Raw genomic sequence first — 27,500 nt, 5'->3', positions numbered from 1 at the left:
CTGTCGTTCTTAACCAGGTTTGAACAGACTGCAGCAGGGATTTTGGCCCACTCCTCCATACAGATCTTCTCCAGATCCTTCAGGTTTCGGGGCTGTCGCTGGGCAACACAGACTTTCAGCTCCCTCCAAAGATTTTCTATTGGGTTCAGGTCTGGAGACTGGCTAGGCCACTCCAGGACCTTGAGATGCTTCTTATGGAGCCACTCCTTACTTGCCTTGGCTGTGTGTTTCAGGTCGATGTCATGCTGGAAGACCCAGCCACGCCCCATCTTCAATGCTCTTGTTGAGCGAAGGACGTTGTTGGCCAAGATCTCGCGATACATAGCCCCATCCATCCTCCCCTCAATACGGTGCAGTCGTCCTGTCCCCTTTGCAGAAAAGCATCCCCAAAGAATGATGTTTCCACCTCCATGCTTCTCGGTTGGGATGGTGTTCTTGGGGTTGTACTCATCCTTCTTCTTCCTCCAAACACGGCGAGTGAAGTTTAAACCAAAACGCTCTATTTTGGTCTCATCAGACCACATGACCTTCTCCCATTCCTCCTCTGGATCATCCAGATGGTCATTGGTAAAGTTCAGACGGGTCTGGACATGCGCTGGCTTGAGCAGAGGGACCTTGCGTGCACTGCAGGATTTTAATCCATGACGGCGTAGTGTGTTACTTATGGTTTTCTTTGATACTGTGGTCCCAGCTCTCTTCAGGTCATTGACCAGGTCCTGCCATGTAGTTCTGGGCTGATCCCTCACCTTTCTCATGATCATTGAAGCTCCACGAGGCGAGATCTTGCATGGAGCCCCAGACCGAGGGAGATTGACTGTTGTCTTGAACTTCTTCCATTTTCTAATAATTGCGCCAACAGTTGTTGCTTTCTCACCAAGCTGCTTGCCTATTGTCCTGTAGCCCATCCCAGCCTTGTGCAAGTCTACAATTTTGTCCCTGATGTCCTTAGACAGCTCTCTGGCCTTGCCCATTGTGGAGAGGTTGGAGTCTGATTGATTGAGTGTGGACAGCTGTATTTTATGCAGATAACGAGTTCAAACAGGTGCAGTTAATACAGGTAATGAGTGCAGCATGGGAGGGCTTCTTAAAAACAAAACTGACAGGTCTGTGAGAGCCAGAATTCTTACTGGTTGGTAGGTGATCAAATACTTATTTCATGCAATAAAATGCAAATTAATTATTTAAAAATCATACAATGTGATTTTCAGGATTTTTGTTTTAAGGTTCCGTCTTTCACAGTTGAAGTGTACCTATGATAAAAATTACAGACCTCTACGTGCTTTGTAAGTGGGAAAACCTGCAAAATTGGCAGTGTATCAAATACTTGTTCTCCTCACTGTATGTATGTATATATATATATATATATATATATATATATATTGTATACACACACACATGATTCAAGAAACCGCTTGCCTCCAAGGCAATGGCATCCAACATTAAATGATCCCCAGACAGTTACTTCATTAGTATACGTGTGGTTAGACTTACCCCTCATGTCTAATGGGTCAACGGGACGAAGTGCGTCGCGTGGGTCTTATCGCGAGATCTGATTATGTCTCCATTTTCCATTCGATCACTATCTTCATTCCAACTCTTTCCTCTTATTCATGAAATAAACCAAGATGGCAGACACCAGTACATTTACAGTGGAAGAGAGGCTGGTTGCAGTGGTATGGTACGAGAGGAGAAACACAAACAAGACATTGAGACAGGTGCAAGAATACTATGTCTAAGGGGAGAGTAGAATCATACATTAAATCACAACTGTACAGGACGCATGCGGCGCACCCTTTTCAACCCAAATCTGCATCTACTACTTATACCTATCTTCTTTTCAACCCTGATTTATATCCATTCCTTTCCTTCGATCCATGACATAGATCGGGGTCGGCACTGCACTCAGGGGGCTGCCTGTGAGGATCACCATTATGTGCCAACCACATCCACGATAAATGACATGCACACAGCCCCATGATAATTACCATCACGCTGTATGGGACACGCATGGCGCACTTCTTTATTCGGGTCTGCGCGCTGATTTACAATGGCGTCTTTCCATCGATCTTTGCTCGCCACCAATATTTCCCACAAATGGTAGAGGTCATCCCACGCCTCCGCCTCGATGCAGCCACCACCAAGCAGGGGCATGCTGTGCGGCCCAGATCGCTCGGGCCGTATGGCGTACGGACGGAACAGGCATGCAGAAACCGACGCGACCCTCAGCCAGTTGCCGGAGCACGGCCTGGGAGTTCAGTGCAGGGCGATTCATGTCACACTGTTCGGAGCGAGACAATTCCACAGCTCGGCCATGTCTCGCCGGATGTACAAATGAGACCACTTCTGCCATGGGGCTGGGCAGCGTGAGGCCAGGGCTCAATAGGAGCGCACAATTCAGGTGACGACGCATCACTTCGGGTCATCACCCCCACCCTCCACCATGTACCTTATAAAAGGCAGACCGCAAAGCCGTTCAAAAGCTGGGATCTCTGCATTCGCCTGATGCTCCGCCTGCCTCACGTGCTGGCTCCACCTTTCACGGCCCACCTGCCTGGCTCCACCTGCTGATTCTCATCTGCTGGCTCCACCTTCCTCTCGCCTGATGGCCTCGCCTACTCTCTGGACTGGTGCACGTGCTGCACCCGGCACAGTAACCAAGAAGGAGACAACGCCGACTTTCAAGGAGGGATTGCTCAGCGGAGCGTCCCCAAAAGTGAACTGGGTAGCACGGCCGGCCAACCGTGCAAAGTATTGCGAGACCATCAACCCTCATTTCTCATGATTATCTCATCTTCATCGGTGTGTGTGTGTGTGTGTGTGTGTGTGTGTGTGTGTGTGTGTGTGTGTGTGTGTGTGTGTGTGTGTGTGTCATGGTGCCTGTCCTTGCTTAAATTAAGAGTGTAAAAGAATATCAGGATAAGTCTGCTCTGTGTCTGCTTTGGTAAGTTGCTTGCCTTGTTGTCGCACCCCACAAATTCCTTACTCTCACTCCTTACACACAATAATAAATCCATTCACTGTGCCACATATTTTTCCTCGCCTGTCTGTAATAAATGTTTGTATAGAAATGTTCCCAGCTCCTTTTTGTCTTTTCTTTCATTGATCCAGCATGATCCTTATCCTAGTCTCGCCAGGACTTTATCTCCCAACGATCCGTTCTTCTAGCCGGTACGTTCTTGACAGTGTCGCTCGGCTACATCTGACCCAGTAAGGTGATCCAGTTCAGACAAGGCGTACTGAGGGCGTGTTTCCCGGAAATTAGGTCACGTGATGATTTTAGGTAACCGGTTTCAACCTTAGAGGGAGGACTCCAGGTCACGTGGTTGAGTTATTGGCGTTCACGGTCGGTTACCCACTCACCACGTCACAGAGTTATCCGTGTGCGACGGCCTGTGATTCTGGAGAGTCTGGTGGGAACCCGAGATAGCTCCCCCCCCCTCGTGGTCGTCTCGCCCGACCTCGGGGAAAATGAAACCCATTTCAGTGGTTCCTAGGAGTCAAGGAAGCATGTTAAAAAATAAATAAACATTCATAAATAACCATTTGAATATTTGAATAAATCTTTTGATCCAGAGGTGAGTGGGGTGGTCGTGTTTGTTGGTGGACATGTTATATTTAAGGTAAGTTGTGTATGATTTAATATACTATCATATAATGGAATGTGTGATGGGAGTTGTAACTATGTGATAATACATTAAATCCTTGAGCGAGAATTCTGTTTAGTGATGTTGCATTGATGGGTTGACTGACTGCCTGGATGGTTGTAGATTGACTGATGTAGGTAATCTACTGATGTGGATCTGTGACCGGGGTTGTGGATCCGCCGTTTGGAGAGGTTGTGGGCTGAAACAATCGAAACCTCGAGGAAGAACGGTGCCCAACTGATGATCCATGCAGTCAGAAAACCAGTAAATTGCTTAGAGTAGAGGTTCTTACTTTAGGTCAGGGAACACTATGTTTTGACGTTTATAATTTAAATGCAGTTGAATAGAGGATGTTGTGAAATTAACATAATTTGCAGAAATCATTAAAATTATATTATATTTTTGGAATAGCTGATACTGTACAATTGTGTGTTGTGTGTGTGTGTTTGTTTTAAGAGACACTAGCATATACCCGTCTACGATGGGTATGGGGGACAGGATGGATCACAATACTCAGTTATGGTAGTTTCTTTGGATGTTTTGCACCGCATTCAACAGCTCAGTTCATATTAGTGGCGTGTCTGGGTGCCCATGGTAGCGTTTGAGACCGGTCGCTTGAGATTGTTGGCCTTGACATATAGTGCCGGATGAGTAACACAAACGATTTGACATATTCATCGTTTCTATATTACCTCCATCAACAGATTAACAACATGGCAGGATAAAAGTCGTAAATGCTGAGTTGAACAAACGTCCTGAACTCATGGACTTAGTTAAGTAAAGCACGTCGTCTGGGACCCAGCCATCGGTTTGTCGCCGAACGCTGCTGATTGTGACGTCATCGATTCCCTTTTTGAAAATGCTGTCTTTATTTGATTTTTTGAATCCGCTATCACCTGCGTAAATACATGGAACACATAATGTGAAGATTTTGGAAGTATGAGCAGAATAATTTCGGAGAAAAGTGTGTAAGAAGTTCCAGGCTTACGCCCATTATATTATGATTATGATATTAGATTGTTTTGAATCCGCTATCACCTGTGTAAATACATGGAACACATAATGTGAAGATTTCAGAAGTATGAACAGAATATGTTCGGAGAAAAGTGTGTTCGAAGTTCCAGGCTTACGCCCATTATATTATGTGATATGATTATGCTTATATTAATATTATGATTATGATATGCAATTTTTAAGATCCGCTATCACCTGCGTAAATACATGGAACGCATAATGTGAAGATTTCGGAAGTATGAACAGAATGTATTTGGAGAAAAGTGTGTTAGAAGTTCCAGGATTACGCCCATTATATTATGATATGTTATGATTAGCTTGCCCCGGCAAGCTGCATTGACATTTGGTGAGTTTGTCTTATTCTAAATGTACATCACACTTTGCTTTCATAGTGAACTAGAACGGCACTCTTTGACATCGTGACATCAATTGATATGCCTCTGCCCACATTATTACATCATTAAACATACTTGTACCAAGTTTGATTTAAATCCCTTCAACTGGTCTCAAGTATCACATTTTTACCCAAGATGACCTCTGACTTTTGACCTCTTGCTGCCAAAATCTAATCAGTTCAACTTTGCATCGTAATATAGACTTATACTATGTTTGGTCAAAATCTCATCACTGGTTCAAGAGTTAGCGTGGTAACAGAATTTTTACCTCATGGGACATCTGACCTTTGACCTCTTGACCCCATAATCAAATCAGTTTATCTTTACATCAATATATATACTTGTACCAAGTCTGACTTCGATCCCTTCTGCCATTCTTAAGTTATCGCGGTAACGAAAACCTATCATGGACTGACGGACGGATAACCTGAAAACATAACCTCCGTCCACCTTTGGTGGCGGAGGTAAACATCAAAGGTCTTTCATACCAACGTCATTTGGCGCAGCTGTCTGAAGTGTGTTGCGATTGGCTAACTTTTCCATGTGACCATGTTTTATCAAGTACGGGGATTGGCTGAACATGACAGTTAATTTAATCGTGTCCAAAAAGCAAGTAATATGTGTTCTTCAGTTTAGGTGCCCATTGATATACTTCGTGTAACATTTTTTGTTGTTCAGGAAAAATGTAATTGACTGCACAAGAATATTTATTTTACAACATCATAAAATGTTTTTCTGCTTTCCTGTCCATCTTGTTGTATTCAAGGAAAAAATTGTATTACCAAAAGAGTACATACAGTATGGGGCATTATTTGGAGAAATCATCAAATCAAGGAGATAAATGTATTTCTCGAAAAAATGCAAAAAGCATTCTATTGTGAACATGATTTCCATCTCCTTACAGAAAGGATACATTGAAGAAGAACCCCAAAGGCGAGGAGTCTTTCCCAAGTCGTTTGTAAATATTATCGAAGGATGATTATTCACAAGGGAGCAGCAAATGAGTTTGATATTTGTCCAAGGCATTTGTACATGAATCGTATGACAATTTGTGTCTGTTGTAGTAATTCAAAAGCCTTTTCAGTGTTTTTTTTTTTAAATAATCAAAGGACATGTTACGAAGATAGGTATTGGTAACACAGAAAGGTTTGTTTCCTGAACTTGTTTGAAGCAAAGGAATTTCAAACCACTTTGCATGTTTTATTTTAATTATGGTTCATCTTTAACATATAATGTTTATTAAGGCACAGTGTTTTCACATTGAAAAATACCATTTTGGTTTGGATTTGCAAAAGGCCGGCTCAGTGCAATTCTGTAGTTTAATCCACATGTCGTTTTAGTTTCTCCACCTGATTATCATCCTCTTTCCCCACCCATCTTCCCAAAAAAGGTCCTTTATATTAAGACATTCCAAGTGCAGAAAATTGTAATAAATGGTGCAAAACGTATTTGTTTGGTTTCCTTATCCTTGCCCAGACTTCATGACTTTTCTGTGCGTAGGGTGGAGTCGAAGAGAGATGAGAGAGCCCTGCACATAGCTTGTCCTTGCTCCTGGAATGGATCAAAGAAGAAAGGTTAACAAATACTCGTACGTGTAGATTAATACCGAAAGTCCACTTGCAGAGCTGGAACTGTACCGCTGCCCATCTATGGCCATATGTCGGCATTTTTCTAGATTGTTATTCCATAACCTTTCACACGATATGTCTGCAAGAAACTTCAACCAATGGAGTACAGTGTCTTTTGTTGTCACTGTTTGCTCGGCAGTGATCTCCCTCACATCTAATCAGCAAGCTTCCGGTACTCTGGTGGCAATAACATTATAAGACAATGTGTTGGGATAATGAACTGTAAAATTGGACTTCCTCACAGTGGGATCGACACTTTGGGAGAGGTATAGCTTAAAAATAAGGACCAGGACCCTAATTGACTGCAAAATAGTTGAATAGGAACAAAATCCTACACCATTAACTTCTCTGAGAGAAGTTTTCAAACAAAGACCTATTGAGAAAGAGGGCAATGAAAGTCCATCAACTTGGCTGGCTGGATGGAAAGAGGTAAATATTTACCAGGCTGCTACACTGGTAGATCCATAGGCTGACGTCCGTCTCGCTAGGCTCTGTAGTTTTCACTGCCAGGAGGTGCTTCCCCATACCGAAGCCATCGTCAAAACAGACCATCCGCATGATCAAGTAAAGTGGAAGCCGCTGTAGAACATCCTGCCAACCACAATGTGAGGAGTTGGAGTGAAACACACCATCATGGGATTTGCTCTTAAATTATCTCTGATATTTATGATGATAACCTGCTGTGAACCAAAACCATGAATTATTTTCAAATAAGATTTGTTTCGTGTGAGAGACATTAAAGCAAAGCAACTGCACAGCCCTCAGATATTGAAAACTACAAGTGTTACTTCTATGTGCTGTTCACGTACCAAGCGATCGGCTGCAGTTACTTTAATGCCATGTTTGGTGACGATGAAAATCACTTCCTCTTCAGAAGCCACAAATGGCAAACGTCCAGATTGCTGCAATCACGCACAACATATGTATGAGGAAACTTGTGAATATACAACAAAATCGCAGATTGTATTGAAGGGTGACATTACCAATATCACTACAGCCGCAGCGCTCTCGGAGTGAGTGAACCTCTGTCAAAAATACCTGAGTGAGATCTATGCAGTTAATGATGTCAGCAGGGCCGTGCAGCACTCCGTATTCTGTACGTGCGTGTTCTAGCACTCCCAGGTATCGCACACGAAACTCTGCGATGTTTACTGTGCTGCTGGCCGTGCCTGCAGGTGACGCACAAATCTCGTCAGCTCAAGCGAAGCCTTCACTGCATTCCATGTACCGGTGGTATTCAAAGCTATGTCGGCAGCATTGTTTGTGAGCTCTGGGGTTGCTACTGTCAGACGTAATATACTCTGTTAAGCAAAACATTGCTGGAAAAACGAATGTTAGCAGTGGCTCATTTCCTTCGATAATTAAATTAAGAACTAGCGAGGTGCCCGTGCAACGCACAGGTAGGAGGCCAAAGTATCAATATAAATCAATAAATGTTTTGAGAAATTTTATGAAAACCCCCACCCACTTTCGGACATGTGCAGGGACCCCAAAAGCTTCACAAAAAATTTGGTGGGGCTGGCCCCAAAACTGTGGGAGTAGTACTGTGTAAGATCAATGTACCTTTATTGATGGTGATGATGAAGCTGAAAACAATGATGATGGTGATGGTGGATGGAATGGGGAGGATGGAATGGCTGTTCTGTGGCATCATGAAGGAAATGGGTTATGACAGAAAAATGTTTTCAGGTTCTCTTGCCTGTTCTTGCTTTGAACTCAGCACTTTGTCTCATGTTCCTGTGAGATTCGGTGTTTTTTTTTTACTTGTTCTTGTGTCTTGGAGGCAGAATCCTGCCTCTGCCTTTGTTTCTTTTGAGCATCACAGCTTCCTCTGGATAAGACAATTTTTTTTTCTCTTCTCGGCATTTTGAACCCTTGTGGTACGTGTTGCACATTTAAATGTTCAAAAGCAAACAGACAATGTGGAAACAGCAAATGCCAAACCATCTAATCATACAAAACATAGTGTGTACGTATCTTTGTACTTGTCTGTACCCCTTCATAAAGACGATTTGAGTAGGGTTTAAAAAGCCAATCTTTTAACACGACTGTGTTCACGACTACTTTTGAGGAAAAAAAAAAAACAACTTCAAAAACATTTTCCATAGTAGAGTAATTATGTCTCTTATTAGAATTGTAGACGGTGACTTCCAAACGAAGCCTCAAGGGGAGGGTACAGAAGCGTCTTTTTTTGAAATAAAAAAAAAAATAAAAAATACAAAGCACATGGAGGTTAAATTCGCTGGACGTGATGTACAACATGCGCAGAGTAAAATGGGTGTTCATTTACATCCGTAGGATGTCTCATAAATAAAGAAGATAGAAGCACACCTGATGCTAAGATGAGGCTTCAGACTTTGGCACACTCACGAGACTACCGTCAAAATGAAACATTCCAGAAAATAAAGAAAATAGGATCACATTTGTACATGTGTTTTAAAATAATGCTTCTTGCTACAAAACATCATATCTTCCAGTTTAATAAAATAACTCAAAATGTCATTTTTGATGGGCTTTTATACTAGTGAACCAATAAATTCCACATTTGTGTGCCACCTTCAGTCGAATGTTAGGCATGGACAACCGGTTCGTGCATGATTTGGACAAAAAAAAAAAACTTACTGCAGCTGACCCCACCAGAAGGTGGGCAATGTTTTTAGAAACACGGTCTCTGGTGAAACTGCAAATGCCGAATCCGCAAATGTGTTTACATGCAAAAAATTGCGGCATCTCATAGTTGGAAACCGAGAGTCTCAATTCTACTGACAAATTGCCGAAGCTGCGAATGTGTTTACAGATTGAGAAAGATCGGCGTCGTATGGGAGGAAACACAAAATCTCAACTGCATTGAGATATCACTGAACCCACAAATGTTTCCACATTGCAGTAAATGGCGAAGCTGCGAATGGCAAACCCGTGAATGTGTTTACATGTAGGGGACCGTTTCCGATGTGTGGAAACTCAAAATCATAATTGTATTGAGAAATTTATGAAACCTCCCACCAACTTTTGGACACCCACTGAGACCCCAAAAGGTTCCACAGAAAGTTTGGCAGGGCTCGCCCCAAAATTTAGGGAGTATTTTGGGGAGGAACAGACAGACAGACAGACAGACAGTCCTGCTTTTCAGTGGAGAACCCGTGACCAATATTCTGGGATCATGGTTTGAAGATTGATTTTGGATGAATTGAGGATTCAAAACAAAATAATCTGGGGAGTATCTCATGAAAATGTGGGCTAAGCCACGAGAGGGCCAAATCCAAGATGGCCACCACAAATATTAAATATAACATATCTTCACTTGTATACTTGCAATAAATGTGTTCTTGGTGTCTAAATATAGGTATTTGATGTAGAGGAATCCAATTATGTCAAAAATACTGTAGTTATTATTGAAGAACATATATGCGAGAGTGATATTTTCTTCAATGGGAGTCCAGAAAATCTAAAATAACCATTTATTTGTTCCAAGTCATGATAAAAATGTGATATTTAACCTCCGCCATCGAAGATCGGAGGTTACTGTTTTCACCCCTTTCTGTTTGTTTGTTTGTGAACAGTATTACGGAAAAACTCCTCGACGGATTTCGACGAAACTTGGTAGGGGATTAGGTATGGTCCAAGGATCATGCCATTAGATTTTGGACTTTGTCCAAAATCCAATATGGCCGCTATGGCGGCCATTTTGAAAAAAATATTTGAATTTTTTTTGCATTTCTCCATGTTTTAAGTGATTTCCAAACCCCCCCCCCAAGAAAAATTGTTAGAGAAAAAAAAAATTTTGCAACTTTTTTTTCAACAAAATTTCGATTTTTTTTTTTGCATTTCTACATGTTTTGAGTGATTTCCAACAAAAAACATGCCAAAATTATAATTGCGGCTGATTTTGTAATTTCAGGTGGATATACCCACGTAAAATAAATTTGTCTCAAGGAATCTAGTCATGACGAATGAATTGAGTATGTAAAAGTTAAAAGTAAAAGGGAAAGTTGCAAACTATAACTCTGTGAGCACTGTTGACATCAAATTGAATGAATAGGATATCAGGTTCACTTCAGTGACCTTGCAGTATTGACGGCGGAGGTTTTGTACTCTACCGAGTGCTCCCCCTCAAGTTAGTGATAGGATATTGTGAGTGAGTTTATTTGAGCTATCTGATAGCTCGTGGCCTGATTTGCCCATCACGCCACTGCAAATAATTATGGCGCTGATCTCTCGCCGAAATAAACAAAATTCGGACAGCCAGACTCACTGCCATATTCTAGGATATCCAGTTACCTCCGCCACCGAAGGTGAAGGAGGGCATTTTACCCCTTTCTGTCTGTTTGTCTTCAGGATATCTTAAAAAGTTGTGGACGGATCTGGATGAAATTTTGTGGACAGGTTCAATGTGTGACAAGGACGAACTGATTAGATTTTGGTGATGATCTTGATCCGGATCTGATAATTTTAAAAAGTGATTCTTCACCATTGAGAGATCGGGCCAAAACAATATATAGCAAGATATGTCAAAAAATTGTGGACGGATTCGGATGAAACTTGGTGGACACGTCGGGTGTTTGACCATGACGAATTGATTCGATTTTGGTGACGATCCGAATCCGGATTTGGATGCGAGAATTATTTATTTTAAAAAGTAATTCTTCACCATTGAGTGATTGGGCAAAAACGATATAGTACTGAATTGCACGATATTTCAAAAATGTATTGATTGGGCCCGATATGTTCTCATGGATCAGGCATTACGTGGCGGAGGTATGCGCTCCACTGAGTGCCCTTCTAGTTTTATTATGTTTTTCATAAAAACAAACAAACATTCAATTGCGTTATTTTTCTCTGCTCATCTGTTTCATGTTGCTTTCAGCTTCAGCACTTGAGGAGAGGAGTGGCAGGGAAATCATTTTCCAGAAGGTGGCCGAATTGCACAGGCTTTACCGAGAAGACGCATCACGTGAAAACCCACCAAATGCCCATGCCAGCACTGTTGAACAAGACGAGTAGTCATTAGCCAATTAAAATCAACCTTCCCATTCGTGACAAACTATCTGCAGCCGAGGTATTTATCATCGTAGTGCCACCAGCATGTACCAGCAATGGGCTGCCAGTCTCATGCTGATATGACTATTTGAAAAGTGTTTCGAATCAATACACTAGTGAGATCAAGTTGGCCATCCTCCTCCCAGCCTATCCTAGCTTCAGGAGCATGGAGCTTGAACATTTATTCAACAAACACCTCGGTAGCAACAAACTTGTCACGCATAATCAGCCGGTGTGTGTAATGCAGCTGCGCCATCTTCTTCTACTTTTTTTCAGGCGTCCACACGTGTTTAGCAAAAGGTTTCCGGTGAGACACAAAGATTTGGCCAAAGAATACTCGCACACCCTTCCTCCATACGTTTATTGTCCATAGATTGTGCAGTACAAATGTGAAAAGATTCATCAAAGCAAATATCAAAGGACTCGCCCTCTCAGATTTCCTTGATACCTGAGCTAGCTGCCGAGTCTGTATCCAAACTCCCGACCGTGCTGGACCGAGAGAGACCACCGAGGCTGGAATCGATGGACTGCCAAAACACGATTGTGTTAATGTCCAAAATAGTTGTATGTGGAGTCATCATCGAATTCACATGTTAAAAGTCTGTTTTCCATGATATACTGTACGAGCAAAACACCGCCCCGTGTCTCCATCCCAACATAATTAGTACCACAACACCTCAGGGCAGGCATTTGTACCACAGCACAGCAGCACGGGCATGTCCACCACGAAACGGCAAGGCGTGGTGGGCATTTCTACCATGACACGGCAGGGCGGGGCAGAGATTTATACCACAACACAGCAGGACGGGTGGGCATTTCTACAACAACATGGCAGGGCAGAGCAGGGATTTATACCATGACACGGCAGGGCGGGTGGGCATTTATATCATGACACGGCAGGGCATGATGGGCATTTATACTATGACATGGCAGGCCGGGACATGGATTTATGCCACAACACAGCAGGACGGGGTGGGCATTTCTACAACAACATGGCAGGGCAGAGCAGAGATTTATACCATGACACGGCAGGGCATGATGGGCATTTATATTATGACATGGCAGGCCGGGACATGGATTTATGCCACAACACAGCAGGACGGGGTGGGCATTCCCACCACGACATGGGATGGCGGGGAGGGCATTTCTGCTATGGCAGTGCAGGGCGGAGCGGGCATTTCTCCCACAACACAGCAGGGTGGGTCAGGCATTTCTACCACAACACGGCAGGATGAGGTGGGCATTTCTAATATGACACGACAGGATGAGGTGGGCATTTCTACCATGACACGGCAGGACAGGGTGGGCATTTCTACCATGACATGGGATGGCGGGGTGGGTATTTCTGCTATGGCAGTGCAGGGCGGAGCGGGCATTTCTCCCACGACACAGCAGGGTGGGACAGGCATTTCTACCACAACACGGCAGGATGAGGTGGGCATTTCTAATATGACACGACAGGATGAGGTGGGCATTTCTACCATGACACGCCAGGACAGGGTGGGCATTTCTACCATGACATGGGATGGCGGGGTGGGTATTTCTGCTATGGCAGTGCAGGGCGGAGCGGGCATTTCTCCCACGACACAGCAGGGTGGGACAGGCATTTCTACCACAACACGGCAGGATGGGGTGTGCATTTCTACAACAACATGGCAGGGCAGAGCAGGGATTTAGACCACGACATGGGATGGTGGGGTGGGCATTTCTGCTATGGCAGTGCAGGGTGGGAATTTTTACCACGACACGGCAGTGCGGGTGGACATTTCCCATGACATGACGAGGTGGGGTGGGCATTTCTACCAGGACACAGCAGCATGGGGTGGGCATTTCTACGATGGCAGGGCGGGATGGTCATTTCTACCACGACACAGCAGGGTGGGACAGGCATTTCTCCCACGACACAGCAGGGCGGGACAGGCATTTCTACCACAACACGGCAGGACGGGGTGGGCATTTCTACCACAACACGGCAGGACAGGGTGGGCATTTCTACCATGATCTGGCTGGGTGGGGCTGGAATTTCTATCACAACCTGACTTTTTTTTTCGTATACGAAGATCAGGATGCAACGGAACAAAAGGAACAGCAGAAAGACGGGGTGGGGGGAAATGCCGACAGCCGGACCAACAAACAAAATAGAGACACAAACAAGGAATGCGGGTAAGAATGAGGGGTTGGTGAGGACGCAGAGATGGACATGATAGATACTGGAACAAACTCTCAGGAAGGAAAAACTGGAAAGTTTTTTGGGGTGGGAGGTTAACTGGGGTAGAAAAGATCATGGTTTTGGATGGGGGATTATCTGATATGGTGATGAACAGCTGTTTTGAAGACCTGGTGGGAAGAGTGAGATTGAGGAGAATGTGAAAGTGAAAGTTGGTTCCACAGCCGGGTTCCACAGGAATGAATATGTGGTGGTTGATGGTGGATCACATGCACCATTCAGAAACATGGGAGGGACAAAACATGGAAAGTACAGAAGATGCAAGACCAGAAAGAAGGTGGTAGAATATAGAGAGGCCATCAACCTGTCTGTGATGGGAAAGTGATCGCTCCATCGACTCAGCTTCATCGTGGGAGCTGAGAATGGTGTGAGACAGCCCAGTGGAGATGCGATATTTCATCAAGCTGTGGATGAACGCCTTGTCGGTGGATAAGAGTTCAGGTATGTCAAGGAAGGACTTCACACGACGGAGGATGCCCAGTTGGTGGCCGGCTTTGGAGGAAAACTTTTAAATGTGGTTTTCCCCAAGAAGGATCATGGCTGATAGTGAGACCCAAGAGTTTGAATGAACATCTTCAAGAGGATTGCTAAGAAAGTAGATGGGGGGTGGGGGGGGTTGTCAGATGGTCCCTTTTGGAGAGATAGTGACAATGTGAGATTTGTCAGGATTGAAAGAAATATTCCAAGTGTTTGACCAGCTTTTGATTCCATTGAGGTCTGAAGAGAATGAAGAGACTGCAGCCTTCCTGTCTGAAGGATGAGAGATGTTACGGCAGTGGGTGGAGTCATCAGCAAATTGATAAATAGGACTTTCAAGAGAGTAGAGAGATGATTGATGAAGATTATGAATAGGACTGGACCGAGAACACTGCCTTGGGGCACTCCAGCCTTGACAGGGAAAGGTGATGAAAGGATTCCATCAAGAGCCACACGTTGGCTTCGAGAGTAAAAGAAGTCAGTCATCCAAGAGTTGAGTTGGTATTGGATGCCATAGACAGAGAGTTTTGAGAGTAATGCGGGATGCCAGACTGTTTTGAAAGCTCGAGATATGTCTAGATACACGGTCTTAATCTCATATCTGACATGAGGGCCTCCATCCATTGTTAGGAGAGTGGAAGCAGCATGTCCAAGGTAGATTCATCTGGTCTGAATCCAAATTGATCTGAGACGAGGTTGTTTGAGAAAAGGAAGGATTTCACGTCTATTGCCAACAATGGATTTTATGTTAAGAATGGAATCCATGACCTTACTGATGATTGGAGGTAAGCTGAATGGTCTGTAGTTAAGTGGATCAGTTTTTGCACATTTTTTATGTCATGCATTGATGTCGGTGGATTTCCAAGCAGATGGAAGATGAGCTCATACAAATGACAGGGTGAAAAGGGCAGAGAGAGGATGTGCAAGAGAAGCAGAACAGGTTTTCAAGAAACGTGAGCTGAAGCCGTCCGGTCCAGGAGCAGAGTCAGGGTTGAAAGAACCTTCTCTACCTTCTCAGTTGCAAAAGACACAGAGTCCAGGAACAGTTGGGTGTGACTAGGGAGGTGGATACCAAGAGTGAGGGTTTGGGGACACAAGATTTGGAAGCAAACACAGAATTGAGGCATTCAGCCTTCTCACGAGCGGAGTTGGCTGTGGTGCCACTTGAAGAGAGGAGATGGACGGAAAGGAAGCACACTTCAAGAGACAGACTTAACAAAGCACCACCAGGTTTTAGAAGAGGGAGACAAGTTTGAAAGTTCTCGCTATTCTGAAACAAAACTAATATCGTTTCTCTTGTACCTGGCGAACATGGTAGAAATAGCATGTCCAGGCTGATGTGAGCACCACACAAGGTGAGTGTAAAAGTGAAAGCGTAAGGCATATGAAGTGGGCAGGTTGAAAGCCGAGTGGATCAGCCATTTGTGCTGCAGGAGCGTGCGTGCAGATCCAGTTATTTACCTTGCTTTTGGTGCTAACTTCACTGCTTTGAGAACTGTTGCTGCTGTGCCTCTTTTTACCCTTGCGGAACATGACACTGCGCTCGACCAATCACACCTGGAGAAAAAAATCACAAACACATGGAATTAGAGCAAATGTTTCAAACTTTGACCACAGAAGCAGCAATCGGGGTAAACTTCTCGTAGCAATTGCAGCAGTGGTCACATAATGGGCAATACACCATAACCGAAGCAAGTATGCAGATTATACTGTACATGGGCAGATTTATAACCCCATAGAACCCATATTGCATTAAACAGGTAGATGGCCATGGGGTTTTAGCACCTGGTTAATGCAATCTGGGTTATGAGATTGTTTTTCTTCATACCACCGATCATTATGAGGGTTTATCGAAAGCACGGAGCACCTTGCACTCTCGCAGGAGTTCCAAGGACATGACGAGATAAAAAAAGGGCTTTCACGTGAATTACAAGGATCGATTAACTTTGATATTAATTGCACCAAGGACGAGAGCAAACAAGAGATAAACTAGAGGGGGAGCACTCGGGAGAGTGAAAAACCTCCGCCGCCAATACTGCTGGGTCACTCAAGTGAACCTTATATCTTATTCATGAAATATGATGTCAACAGTGCTGACAGTTATAGTTCTTTTCTCCATTTTTTTTTTTGGGGGGGGGGGGGGGAGGTTGGAAATCACAAAACATGTAAAAATGCAAAAAAAAATTAAAAATCGAAATTTTGTTGAAAAAAAAGTTGCAAAATTTTTTTTTTCTCTAACAATTTTTTTTTGGGGGAGGGGTTAGAAATCGCTTAAAACATGTAGAAATGCAAAAAAATAATTTTTTTCTTTTTTTGGGGGGTAACAATTTTTTTGGGGGGGGTGTTGGAAATCACTTAAAACGTAAAAATGCAAAAAAAATAATTTTTTTTCTCAAAATTTTTTTGGGGGAGGGGGTTGGAAATCACTTAAAATATGTATAAATGCAAAAAAAATAATTTCTCTAACAATTTTTTTTTGGGGGGGGGGTGGAAATCACTTAAAACATGTAGAAATGCAAAAAAAAAAAATTTCTTTAACAATTTTTTTTTGGGGGGGGGGGACCAAGTCCAAAATTTAATGGCATGATCCTTGAACCATACCTAACCCCCCCACCAAGTTTCGTCGAAATCCGTCGAGGACTTTTTCCGTAATACTGTTCACAAACAAACAAACAAACAAACAAACAGAAAGGGGTGAAAACAGTAACCTCCATCCATCTTCGAAGATGGCGGAGGTTAATAACAGGTTATGAATCCAACGTGAGACAAGTATTCATCATGAGTCGTTTCACTACTGGGCCAAAACATACATTCTGCCTGTGTACCTGAAGCAGCACATGCTAATCAGCCGAAGAGAAACAATAACTGAATGATTATTAAAATAAAAAGCATATAATTTAATAGACAATAAGTCATGTTGACGTGGCAGCACACAAGAGGTCCGCACACGAGCCCCACGTGCAAACGGGCATTGTGCCTCCAACCCCCACTCAACCTCCCTGCCCTTCCTAACCTTAGCCGTACTTCCTGATTATGCAGCACCATGATGATACTCATGAAGCGTATTATGAAGTAAGCAAGAGGAGAGGCAGCAATGTGTTTGTTCCCATGATTGGTGGAACAGTGCAAGAGCACAGATTTGAATTTGGTGTTTTGCGGCATATTGTTACGAATTTGGAAGCTTACTGCACACAACAGCCAGAGTCCCTATAGATCAGTTATATCGGTAAGTATGTGTTTCTCGTTAGACTCCATCCCCTGTGTCTAATGGGAATTAAGTGTACGTGTGCTGCGGGTTATTTTATAGATAGGATTTTTTACATCTTCACTTTCACACAACACTCTGCTCGCAGCATTCTTCGTGAGCTCGCCAGCAAGCACGCGCGTGGGCAGAGTCTAACATAGGCATGGCGTCCCTCTTTGGCCAATCGGCAAGGAGCGGGCGTCTCACCCGCCCCGTTTCCGACACAACACCATCGCCATTACGCACGCGGCCGGAGGTGAGGAAGTAGGCGGAGCCACAAACGCCTCGGATCGGAACTCCGCCCAGAACGGTGGGAGTTACCCCGCCTTCCGTCGGCCTGTCCAATGAGGGACGGCCAGCGAATCGAATGATGCAACCGTCCAATCAAGAGGCGAGTTACCTCAGAGCAGACGCTCCTCCCCCGCGAGGAGGAGGGATAAGAAAGGTCGCGAGATGCTTGTCAAAGAGAGAAGTTGGTTGGTTCCTGCTGGTTGAGTTTGTGGCTCCTGGTCAATGATCGTGCTGGTCGGAGTTGGTGTTCGTCCTGGTTGGTGTTCGTGTTCATGGTGCTCGGGTCGCCGATTGGCGTTCGCGGCTGGCCAAGTTGCTCCTTGGATTCTGGAGGCGTGGGTTCGAGTCCCACCGAGGTGGGTTGTGTGGCAGCGAGCAAGCGAGCTGAGGATCACGTTTCCTTCCACGGAATCCGAGCTCCACAAGCGCGGGTCGGTGAAGACCGCACAAGGCGGAGAGGTACCAACCAGACCTTGACCCTCAGCTCGCCTTCCCTCTCGAGCCGAATAAAGACCATTGAGGTCCATTTATTTTGGGTGTGCGTGTCTGTGTGCGGGCCTGTCTTGTCAAGTAGAATTGTTAAGTGCTTTTGCTTGTACATTGACTGCATTTCTTAGAGTCGGATAACTCTGCTCTTCTAAGTTCCCCTCCCTGCCCATTATAAATAAATCCCCTGTTAAATGTTCCAGCTCGTTTCTGTGTTTATTTCATTGGCTTAGCACGGTGCGTGTTGGAAATTGGGAAACGGTAAATTGTGCATTTGGACCGACGGGTCTTGGTAACTATCCGCTCAGGTTACGCACAGTTCGAGCATGATAACGGCTCGTTCCGCTCGAGGCCTGCCGAGGGTGTGAATTCCCGGTAGCTTTGCCACGTGGATACTTAGGTGTATTGAAGTTGGCAATTAACCCTATTCCACGCGGCCGAATTATTGGCGATTCACGGTCCTGTAAGGGACCCGTGCCTTTCAGAGTTCTCCGAAGAGCACAATCTAAATTCCGTGTGTTCAGTGGAGTCGACTCTACTGCTCCACCTAGTGGTCGTGCTCGCCGCCGACACCCGGCCCCACAACAATATTGACTGAGCTTTCATCACAAACGTCTTCATAATACACAACAGCAGGAGAAGCACAAAAGGGACGTCACAGCAGTTTTCTATCACCTCACGTCTGCCTTGCTCCTTCCATCCCTCGATCATCCTCCAGCCCAGCCAGGTAAGAAGTGTTCTTCCAGAATCCCACACCCGGTTACCTTCCCTAATTCTAAGTTGAACGCTGACCAGCAGTCGTTAATCTCTCTTCCTTAGTCTTAGAGACCAGCAGCCTAATTCCCTCTCCATGCAGTCCTCCAAGAAGGCTGCCCATTGTCACCTCATGCTTTCTTCCATATTCACTCAGGTTCTTATACTCCCTGCCGACCTCCTCCCTCTCCCACTCATTTGCGAAGCCTTGTCTCTCTGTTCCCCAACGAATCCTCCGTCAGTCTGCGGACCCACCGCACGAGGTAACTTCGACTCCATGAGCAATTAGATGTGAAATGATGACGAAGGTGTCCACAGTTTTTTATTAAATAATTAAATGGATCATATCTTTCAATAGACGAATGTTATCATCCCCTGAAAACCTTAACCCCTGACGAGGTGACGCGCATGTGCTTCTTCGGAAAAACCCCAAAGATTAACTTGTTTTCGACGCAGCAGAACCAAAGAGAGTTGGCTTTTCCCATTCGAGTGACAACGCCAACCAAATCGACATCGTTTCCATGGAAACCTGAGCAGTAGCGACGAATTGTCATGGCAACCGTGCTCGCCTTGCTAGGCCGCAAAAAAGATCAACATTTTTCGGGAGGCTTTTCAGTTAAAGTTATAAAACAGGTTCACAGGAAAAGGCTTCCCGGGAAGCGGAGAAGCTCAAAAGGCGGGAGAAAGTGCAGTGAAGGGAACCGGTGGCGGTTTCAGTCAATAAGCATTCAAAGAAATGACCCGAGGGTGGGGGAGGCCGCGATGAGGTAAAAATAAATAAATAAATAATAATACAAATAACGACTAAGAAGTCAACGTGAAAAACAAATAACTTTAACTTAGCATTTCTCTCACTCGATCCGCAAACAATACGTACAAATCCTGCCCGCTATGAACTGATTTTCTGTCGATAAATTTTCTCTCACACTGGAAACCCGCCCTTTTTGTTTTCAACATCACGTCCTCTTCCTTTAACTCTCCACCGATCGCTTCCAATGCGGTATATACAATTTTAATGTTCCTGATAATATACGGCCTTTATGTACATTATGTTTTCGTAACCGTTGCCTCACATTAAACGGTTTCCGATATTTATAAAATTACCAGACGCATTGAATACGACGCTCATTGCTCGTCGGTGAAGCCGGTCGGCCGCCATGTTGCTCATCCCAAGCATCGTGAATTAATCCTTGTCACGTTGGCCATTATGTTATTATTATACAATATATTGTTCCATTTAGTGGCGTAATGGTTTGAGCATCTGCTCGAGAACGTTGAAGATCGACGATTCGAAAACGACTGCGGCCGAGTCATCCGTCCTCCATCAGCTTTCCTTCATGTTCAACAGTTGAAGAGGACAGAGCACGGACGAGCAATCATTGTGACTGTGCAGACTTGATGAGACTCATAGTCTACTCGAGTGTTGAAATTCCTTGTGAGGGAACTCATGTTATTATTATTATTTAGTTCTGTCAAGTCGTGTCCGATTCTGGTGACATTCATGATCACATTTCTCCACAAATCCCCATGCTGCACTGCTTCCCAAAGCTCTGTGAGCGACATCTCGATTGCAGCTTTTAACCCCATCCATCAAGCAAATATGTCTTCTTCTTCCTCTTATTCCTCCTCCCCCTCCTCTTCTTCCTCTTCATAGTCTCCCCCTTCTTCTTCCTCATAATATTCCTCTTCTTCTTCTTAAGTCCCTCTTCTTCTTCTTCTTAATCATAGTCTTCCTCTTCTTCTTCATAGTCTCTCTCTTCCTCTTCCTCCATACACCACACCCCGCACGGTTTATTTTTAAATGATGAAGATATGACGTTTCAATTCGTCGCAAGAATAAAAAGGTTATTTTTTTAAAAATGAGTTATTAAACAAATGAAACCTTATTTTCTTTCTTGTTGGACGTTTCATTTCGATTTCTCGCATCGAGGTTCAAATTTAAACGATTTACCCAAGGTGCGTGAATGTCGCCGGGACACCGTCGTACGTCATTTCCGGTGGCTGCTCTCAGGCGAATCGGTGGATGTTCACAGTTGTGTACAAACCATTTATACAAAATATATAATTACTTATAATAATTATTGATAATGAAGAACCCTCCACCATCTCGGTATCAGGCTCTTGCATTTCCCTTCAGATGGAATTGCCTGTAAACCAACAGTGATCCCTTGTGTACCCATTGCCGGTCCAGGTGTGCGGTTGTGTGACCGCCATGTCCAGAAAGTCAAAATTGAGGGATCCCGACAGTAACCCCTGTTTGACCGTAAGAAGCTCCTCTTTCTGTGAAAGTATGTCTTAAATAAAACGAGATTATTTTGCAATGGATATTGCTTTTGCATAACAATGTCGACATTCCTCCAAGCCCTGCTTGGCTTGCTCTTTAATCTTGTCTCTGATGACTAAAGTGAACTTACTATGTCTTAAACTACGTCAAGAATCATCCATTTAATTTATTCCTTTCCCAAATTTGGCAAATTTGACCCACCCGTACCTCCTCTCCTTGTTTCATGCATATACATCCTGCCCCCCTAACCCCCCCTGTCCCCCCTGACCCCCCCCAATACTCCCTTAACGTTTCTCTTCTCTCTCTCCTTCATTTTCTGTCCTTTGTCTTCCTTCTCTCAGTTTGAGCCTTGCTACCCCCCACCACACCCCACTTCAGTATGGGATCAGTATGTTTTGGTTCATTAGGATGTCCTGGTGGAGATAAAAGATGTTAACAGGAAAAATATCGGGATGAACACGTACTTCAGACCCAGTCTTGATAGGTACCCGCTGACGATTTTGCGTGCTTTTCACATCCTGAAATGTTGGGGGTTTGGTTGATTCACAGGCTGCCACTTCCATTTAAATTCTCCAATCAACGAATGGTTCATATCATATGAAAGCTGATTGGATTGGCTCTCCAATGATGCATCAACTATGCATTTCTGATAAATATTTACTTCTGCTGTGTGTTGTAATCAAAAATGACATCGGTCGTTTGATGGAAATCTCTATTTTATCCCCTCACCAACAAATGATAACACTGCAAATCCATTTTGCCATTTATGGTATTTGTATTGTTGTGGGCCGGGGTCGGTGGCGAGGAGCGGCCGCCAGGTGGAGCAGTAGAGCCGTCTCCCACCGAACACCCGGAATTTAGGTCGTGACTCTCGGACAACTCCGAAGGTCACGGGTCACTTAAGGACCGTGATCGCCAATTCTCTGACCGTGGGGTAGGGTTAATAGCCAAATTTCAATATACCTAAGTACCCACGTCATCAAATTACCTGGGAAGTCACACCCTCGACGGACTGTCAAACCGGGTCGCTCGAACTACCTCGGTCCGGTGTAACCGAGCGGAATTACCAAAGTCCGTCGGTCCAAACGACAACTTACAGCCCAATCGGCTTAATGCTTCTCAAGCACGAACCGTGCTGGGTCAATGGAAGAAAACACGGGCAACAAACTGGAACATTTAACAAGAGGGTTTATTTATCAGGGAGGGAGACACAGAGCAGAATAATCACGAATAAAATCACGAATAAAATTAAATGCACAATGAAAAGAAAATGCTTAAGCAATTCTACTTAACAAACTGGACACGCACGCACGCACGCAAGCACGCACGCACGCACGCACACACACACACACACACACGAAATGGACCCTGTCGGGTCTTTATTGGACCCTTCGGCTCAAGAGGGAAGGTGAACTGAGGGTCAAGGTCTGGTTGGGTACCTTTCCGCCTCGTGCGGTCACATCGACTCCAACCCACCACGGTGGGACTCGAACCCACAATCCTGGCTGCTCGACCACCACCACCACCACCACCACGAGTAGCCCCTCAAAAGACCGCAGACCACGATCGCAGACGACCACGACGACAGACCAAAAGCAATGGCCACGATGACTCCTCTACTCTCCTTAACGAACACCCTCCTCTTCCCTTTGGATGGGGGGGGGGAACACTTAATCTGGCTGGGGCGGAGTCGGCCCTGAGGTGATCAGCCTCCTGATTGGATGCGGTGTCTCGGGGGGTGTATCGGGACATCTCGGAGGCCCGACCCGCGAAGAGGCTCTGTCGTAGTTTCCGGCACTCTGGCCTCCCATTGGCCGGAGTTCCTCGGCCCTGCTCGCCCTTCGTCCATTGGCTGGAGGAAACGCTCCATGCCCTTCCTCTGAGCGGAGCCTCGATCTGATGCGATGGAGGCTCCGCCCAAGCCTTCAACCAGAGACACGTGGGCAATGGAGTCGGTGGTGCGAAGAAGTGAAGGGGATTTGTTGTAAAAAAAAAAAACTAACTATAAAGAAACTTCGCAGCGCACACATGTAATTCCCGTTAGACATCGGGGATGGGGCCTTAACTATAAACACATACTTATTGAAATAACTAAGCTTGGGGACTGCTGTCTGTTTGTGTGCAAATGGCTGCCAGATCCGGAACAGTATTTCCTATCATCCTTCTACTGCTTGTATGTCACCATATCGAGATGGGTTTTGCATTTCTAAACATCAAACAAGTTACTAGAATTGAGAAAATCCAATATGGCTGCCATCACATATTGAAAAACGACTGATTCTCACATCTCCGTCATTTAATCACATATCAGTTTGAATTAACTGACATTTTATATGTTTTTAGACTCGTGGACTCCATTGCCCTTATCAGATTAGGGAAAACCAATAACAAAGCAACCCCACCAAAGCAAGATGGCAGCTCCATGTATTAAACAAATTCCTGTGACAGCTCCAGAAATTGAAATTGTTCATAGATGTGTAACATTAATATTCCATACAACAATGCTGGTAATACAACACAAACATTCCTTATTGTATCTTTATTTGGTCAATAGCACCTCACAAATATATACTTTTTGTAAATTAGAAATGAATGTTCAATCTAGTGTTCAACACAAATTATCAAATCATATCATCCATCAGAGAAAGTGATCTGTCATCTTGTTGTGTTGCCCATCATCTGAGACATAGCGTGCTGTCTAATCATAATCACTGTCCATGTCATCTAGAGAGAAACTGTCCCATGTGAGTATTGCCTCATCATCCGCATCATTAGAATCTGAATCATCAGTGTCTACGTCACTGTCGAGTCCCATACCAGCATTGTCTTGTGGTAGGATGTCTCCATCGAACCCAAAGGGTTCAAGCTTGCTGCCATGAAGCCGCCAGCCATGACCCTGTGTTGGATTCGGAATATGGGGTTGGGTAATTTTGGCTACCTTCCAGATGGCAACCTGGAAGTTGACTCGTCTGATGTGTTGAGTAAATACTCTCGTACAGGGTGGCAGCAAACTTGGGTCAATTTTCTGAGCGAGGTTGACAATGCCATCAGGTCCACCACACTTTTCCTTTATTAACAAGTAATGCAAGTCATCAAGACTCTTGTAACGTGGTTTGCCATACAAGGCACAGGTATATTCTTCCAGACTTGTCGTCAAATCTTCTGACACTATCCACGAGTTTCCGAGGCTAGCTGGAATTGGTTGGAATGCAGGTATCTTTTGGAGCACCTTGATTGGTCGTACTTTTCTAATGCCTTTGAATGCACTGGTGGTGTCACATTGTGTGAAGGCATGCAGACACATCAGAACAGTGCAGTACTCTTGTCCATAGCCATGGGCCAGTTCCGTGATGTTCACCAATCTCTTTTGGTTGCCTGTGCCAGTGTCTAACAGCAGAGTTATGTCAACATGTAAGGCATGATGGAGAGCAATGAAGAACACATCACTATCTGGCCTTCAGATTCTCACAGCATCATATCCATGCTCTTGGGCATACAAACAGTAAAGAATGATGTGTGTTGCCATCTCTTCCTATGTGGAGTGCAGAGATTGGATTTCAACTTGTGTTGTTGTCTTCCCATCCTGTGTTGTCAGCAAATGTGCACACCCCTCAACAACAGCAACCGATTTTCTGTGTGATCGCTTCGATGCAAAATCATTATTGCTTCAGCCATCACAAAGTACTTGACTAAGCTATGATTTATTGTCATCGTTCATCAGAAACATCCTCCAATTTACAGGCTTCTGAGTCATCGGCCCCTTGATGATCAACTTTTCACCACTTCCACACTTTTCATGCTCCATTCCCTTCACCGATTAAGCCGTGCACATATCTGTATTGAATATGATGTCTGGTGTCTTTGGTAGAGCATCAAAAATCCTGTGAGCAATCTGCTTAAAGTTGCCTGGGATTTCCTGTAGTGTGTGGAACAATGCTCTCAAGGTATCTAGCAGGAGGTGGCTATAAAATTTGCTTCGATTTGTGAAATGTAGTATTTCTTCTCTAATACGTAGTGCCACTTTCTTTGTCTTGTCAGCTGTACCAAATATATATGACAGTCTCATGGCATCACCTGCCGTTATCTTGGTACTGTGTATCAGGTAAGTTCCAAATTGACCACTCACATTGTTCAGCAATACAAATGACACTTCGTTGGCATAACTTTGATATTTTTGCTTTCAAATTTTCCCCTCTGTAATTCGGATTGGTGAACTGAGCATTCTTTAGGCTGGATATATATATATATATATATATATATATATATATATATATATATATATATATATATATATATATATATATATATATATATATATATATAGATGTCCTTCAAATAGTCCAACTTCAGAACACCTTTCTTGTGGCCTCCTTGTTCGTCGACGATCGCACACAAGTTTGTGAATGCTTTCCTATCAGCAACTTCCAAATTAGCTTGTTCTTTGGTGTTTGCATTGTCACTTTGCCATCGAGATGTAACCGAGGTGTATTTTGATCAACGCAATCGGTGATATTGAGCTGCACATGCAAAGACGTCAAAGCCCTCAATTCTTTGTAACAAGTCACAATCTCTCTTGTCTTTGCTTTTGCTGCTTAAATCACGCTTTCACTACCACCAAACTCAAACTTGCAGGTACTTTCAGTCATACAACTACCGTGAACCTTCACTGTTTTTCCCTCCGGTCTTGTAGCAAAAGATGCAATCTGGTTTGAATATGGCCTCGTCACTGTCAGTAGATGATCATCGAGATGGTCGAGATGTACTTTGTTTAGTTGACGATTCATCTTGACATCTCGACAAGCCACTAAGGTTCAAGGTGAAATGTTGATAATCCCTGTGGTAGCTGTGCTGATGAGAAAGCACCTGTGGAATCTGCGCACACATGTCAGCCATTCGGTATGGGGAAATAGCAGGGGCCGTTTGTCTCCTTTGGGCAATGTCCTTCAGTTTACAAAGTGTCTGTGCTGAGCTGCATGAAATGTTTTGAGTTAGACTCTGCATCGTGTATGATGAAAAGTTCTGTTGTTGTGTCTGTTTGTCTTTCTGGAACTTCACCTTTAACTTCATCATATTTGCATCCCTGAGTAGCCTCAGGTTCACGTCTTCATCTCAACTTCTTCATGTGAAATGACAGAATATACCAACAGTTGTAACATAACTTGTAACAGAATTGCAACAATAGTCACATTGTCCTCCAGAACCACTCGGTTCACAATAGATTTACAAAAAAATATTTAGTCATGGTCTTAGTTACGTCATTGGGTCACAAAATTAGAAAATGAATCAAGTGTTTTTACTTTTCATTGGTTTTCCCACAACTGATAGTGGTAATGAATTCCTTGAGTCTGAAAACATAAAATGTCATTTAATTCAAATGGAGATGTTATTAAATGATGGAGATATGAGAATCAGAAGTTTTTCACTATTTTATGACAGCCATCTTGGGTGTTCTCAATTCTAGCAACTTACTGTACATGATGTTGAGAAATGCACAACCCACCTCGACATGGTGACGTACATGCAGTAGAAGGATAATAGGAAATACAAATACCATAAATGGCAAAATGGATTTGGAGTGTTATCATTTGTCGGTGAGGGGATAAAATTGAAATGTCCGTCAAACGATCGATATCATTTTTTAAAATACACTGCAGAAGTAAATCTTGATCAGAAATGTATAATTGTTATATCGTTGGAGAGGCAATCCAATCAGCTTTCAGACGATATGAAACATTCGTTGATTGGTGCATTCAAGTGGAAGTGGTATTCTGTGAATCAACCATACCCCCAAAATTTCAGGACGTGAAAAACATGCAAAAGCGTCATGGGGTACCTATCAAGAGTGAAGACTGGTTCGAAAGTACGTGTTCATCCCAAAAATTTTCCTGTTAACGTCTTTTATTTCCACCAGGACATCTTAATGACCAAAAAAATACCTATCCCATACCGTGTTGGGGGTGGGGGTTGGGGGGGTGCACTGTCAGCATATCCAGCCCATGGACTAAATGCTTTTTGTTACC

General features: G+C 44.0%; 3 protein-coding genes and 1 pseudogene across 10 annotated transcripts in view; 2 read left to right on the top strand and 2 right to left on the bottom strand.

Moving 5' to 3' along the window:
* LOC147020129 (arf-GAP with SH3 domain, ANK repeat and PH domain-containing protein 1-like) overlaps nucleotides 1-6,501 on the top strand; it is a 76,233-nt gene extending 69,732 nt beyond the window's left edge. For all 5 annotated transcript variants that reach the window (XM_085895159.1, XM_085895158.1, XM_085895162.1 and 2 more), the window contains one exon: nucleotides 5,958-6,501. In XM_085895159.1, the coding sequence (XP_085751285.1) occupies nucleotide 5,958 (1 nt within the window). In that variant the 3' untranslated portion in view covers nucleotides 5,959-6,501. The remainder of the gene's footprint in view (nucleotides 1-5,957) is intronic.
* Nucleotides 6,230-20,227, bottom strand: ITGB1BP1 (integrin subunit beta 1 binding protein 1). 4 transcript variants are annotated; one of them, XM_085895163.1, is made up of 7 exons: nucleotides 20,074-20,227; nucleotides 15,884-15,979; nucleotides 12,167-12,245; nucleotides 7,720-7,850; nucleotides 7,491-7,583; nucleotides 7,123-7,272; nucleotides 6,230-6,604 (listed from the first exon to the last, which is right to left on the bottom strand). In XM_085895163.1, exons 2-7 carry the CDS (start codon nucleotides 15,953-15,955, stop codon nucleotides 6,533-6,535), a joined length of 597 nt encoding a protein of 198 aa, XP_085751289.1. In that variant the 5' UTR covers nucleotides 15,956-15,979; nucleotides 20,074-20,227; the 3' UTR covers nucleotides 6,230-6,532. The 4 variants fall into 4 exon arrangements, with proteins under 4 accessions (XP_085751289.1, XP_085751291.1, XP_085751293.1 ...); XM_085895165.1 differs by having other exon boundaries at nucleotides 20,123-20,178; XM_085895167.1 differs by lacking the exon at nucleotides 20,074-20,227 and adding an exon at nucleotides 8,381-8,512 and having other exon boundaries at nucleotides 15,884-15,985.
* A 963-nt stretch (nucleotides 20,228-21,190) lies between these two features.
* The window catches only part of CHCHD7 (coiled-coil-helix-coiled-coil-helix domain containing 7), a 34,423-nt gene continuing 28,113 nt past the window's right edge, over nucleotides 21,191-27,500 (top strand). Inside the window, exon 1 of the mRNA XM_085895168.1 lies at nucleotides 21,191-21,459. Coding sequence (XP_085751294.1) covers nucleotides 21,409-21,459 — 51 coding nt within the window. The 5' untranslated portion in view covers nucleotides 21,191-21,408. The remainder of the gene's footprint in view (nucleotides 21,460-27,500) is intronic.
* LOC147020127 (uncharacterized) lies at nucleotides 23,929-25,546 on the bottom strand (annotated as a pseudogene).

This window comes from Eptatretus burgeri, chromosome 9, assembly GCF_056783735.1.
Source record: "Eptatretus burgeri isolate ZD-2024b chromosome 9, Ebu_testis_v1, whole genome shotgun sequence".
In the NCBI taxonomy this organism is placed as follows: domain Eukaryota; kingdom Metazoa; phylum Chordata; class Myxini; order Myxiniformes; family Myxinidae; genus Eptatretus; species Eptatretus burgeri.
The sequence above is the reverse complement of the archived record's forward strand: the minus strand, read 5'-3'. Positions and strand labels throughout refer to the sequence as shown.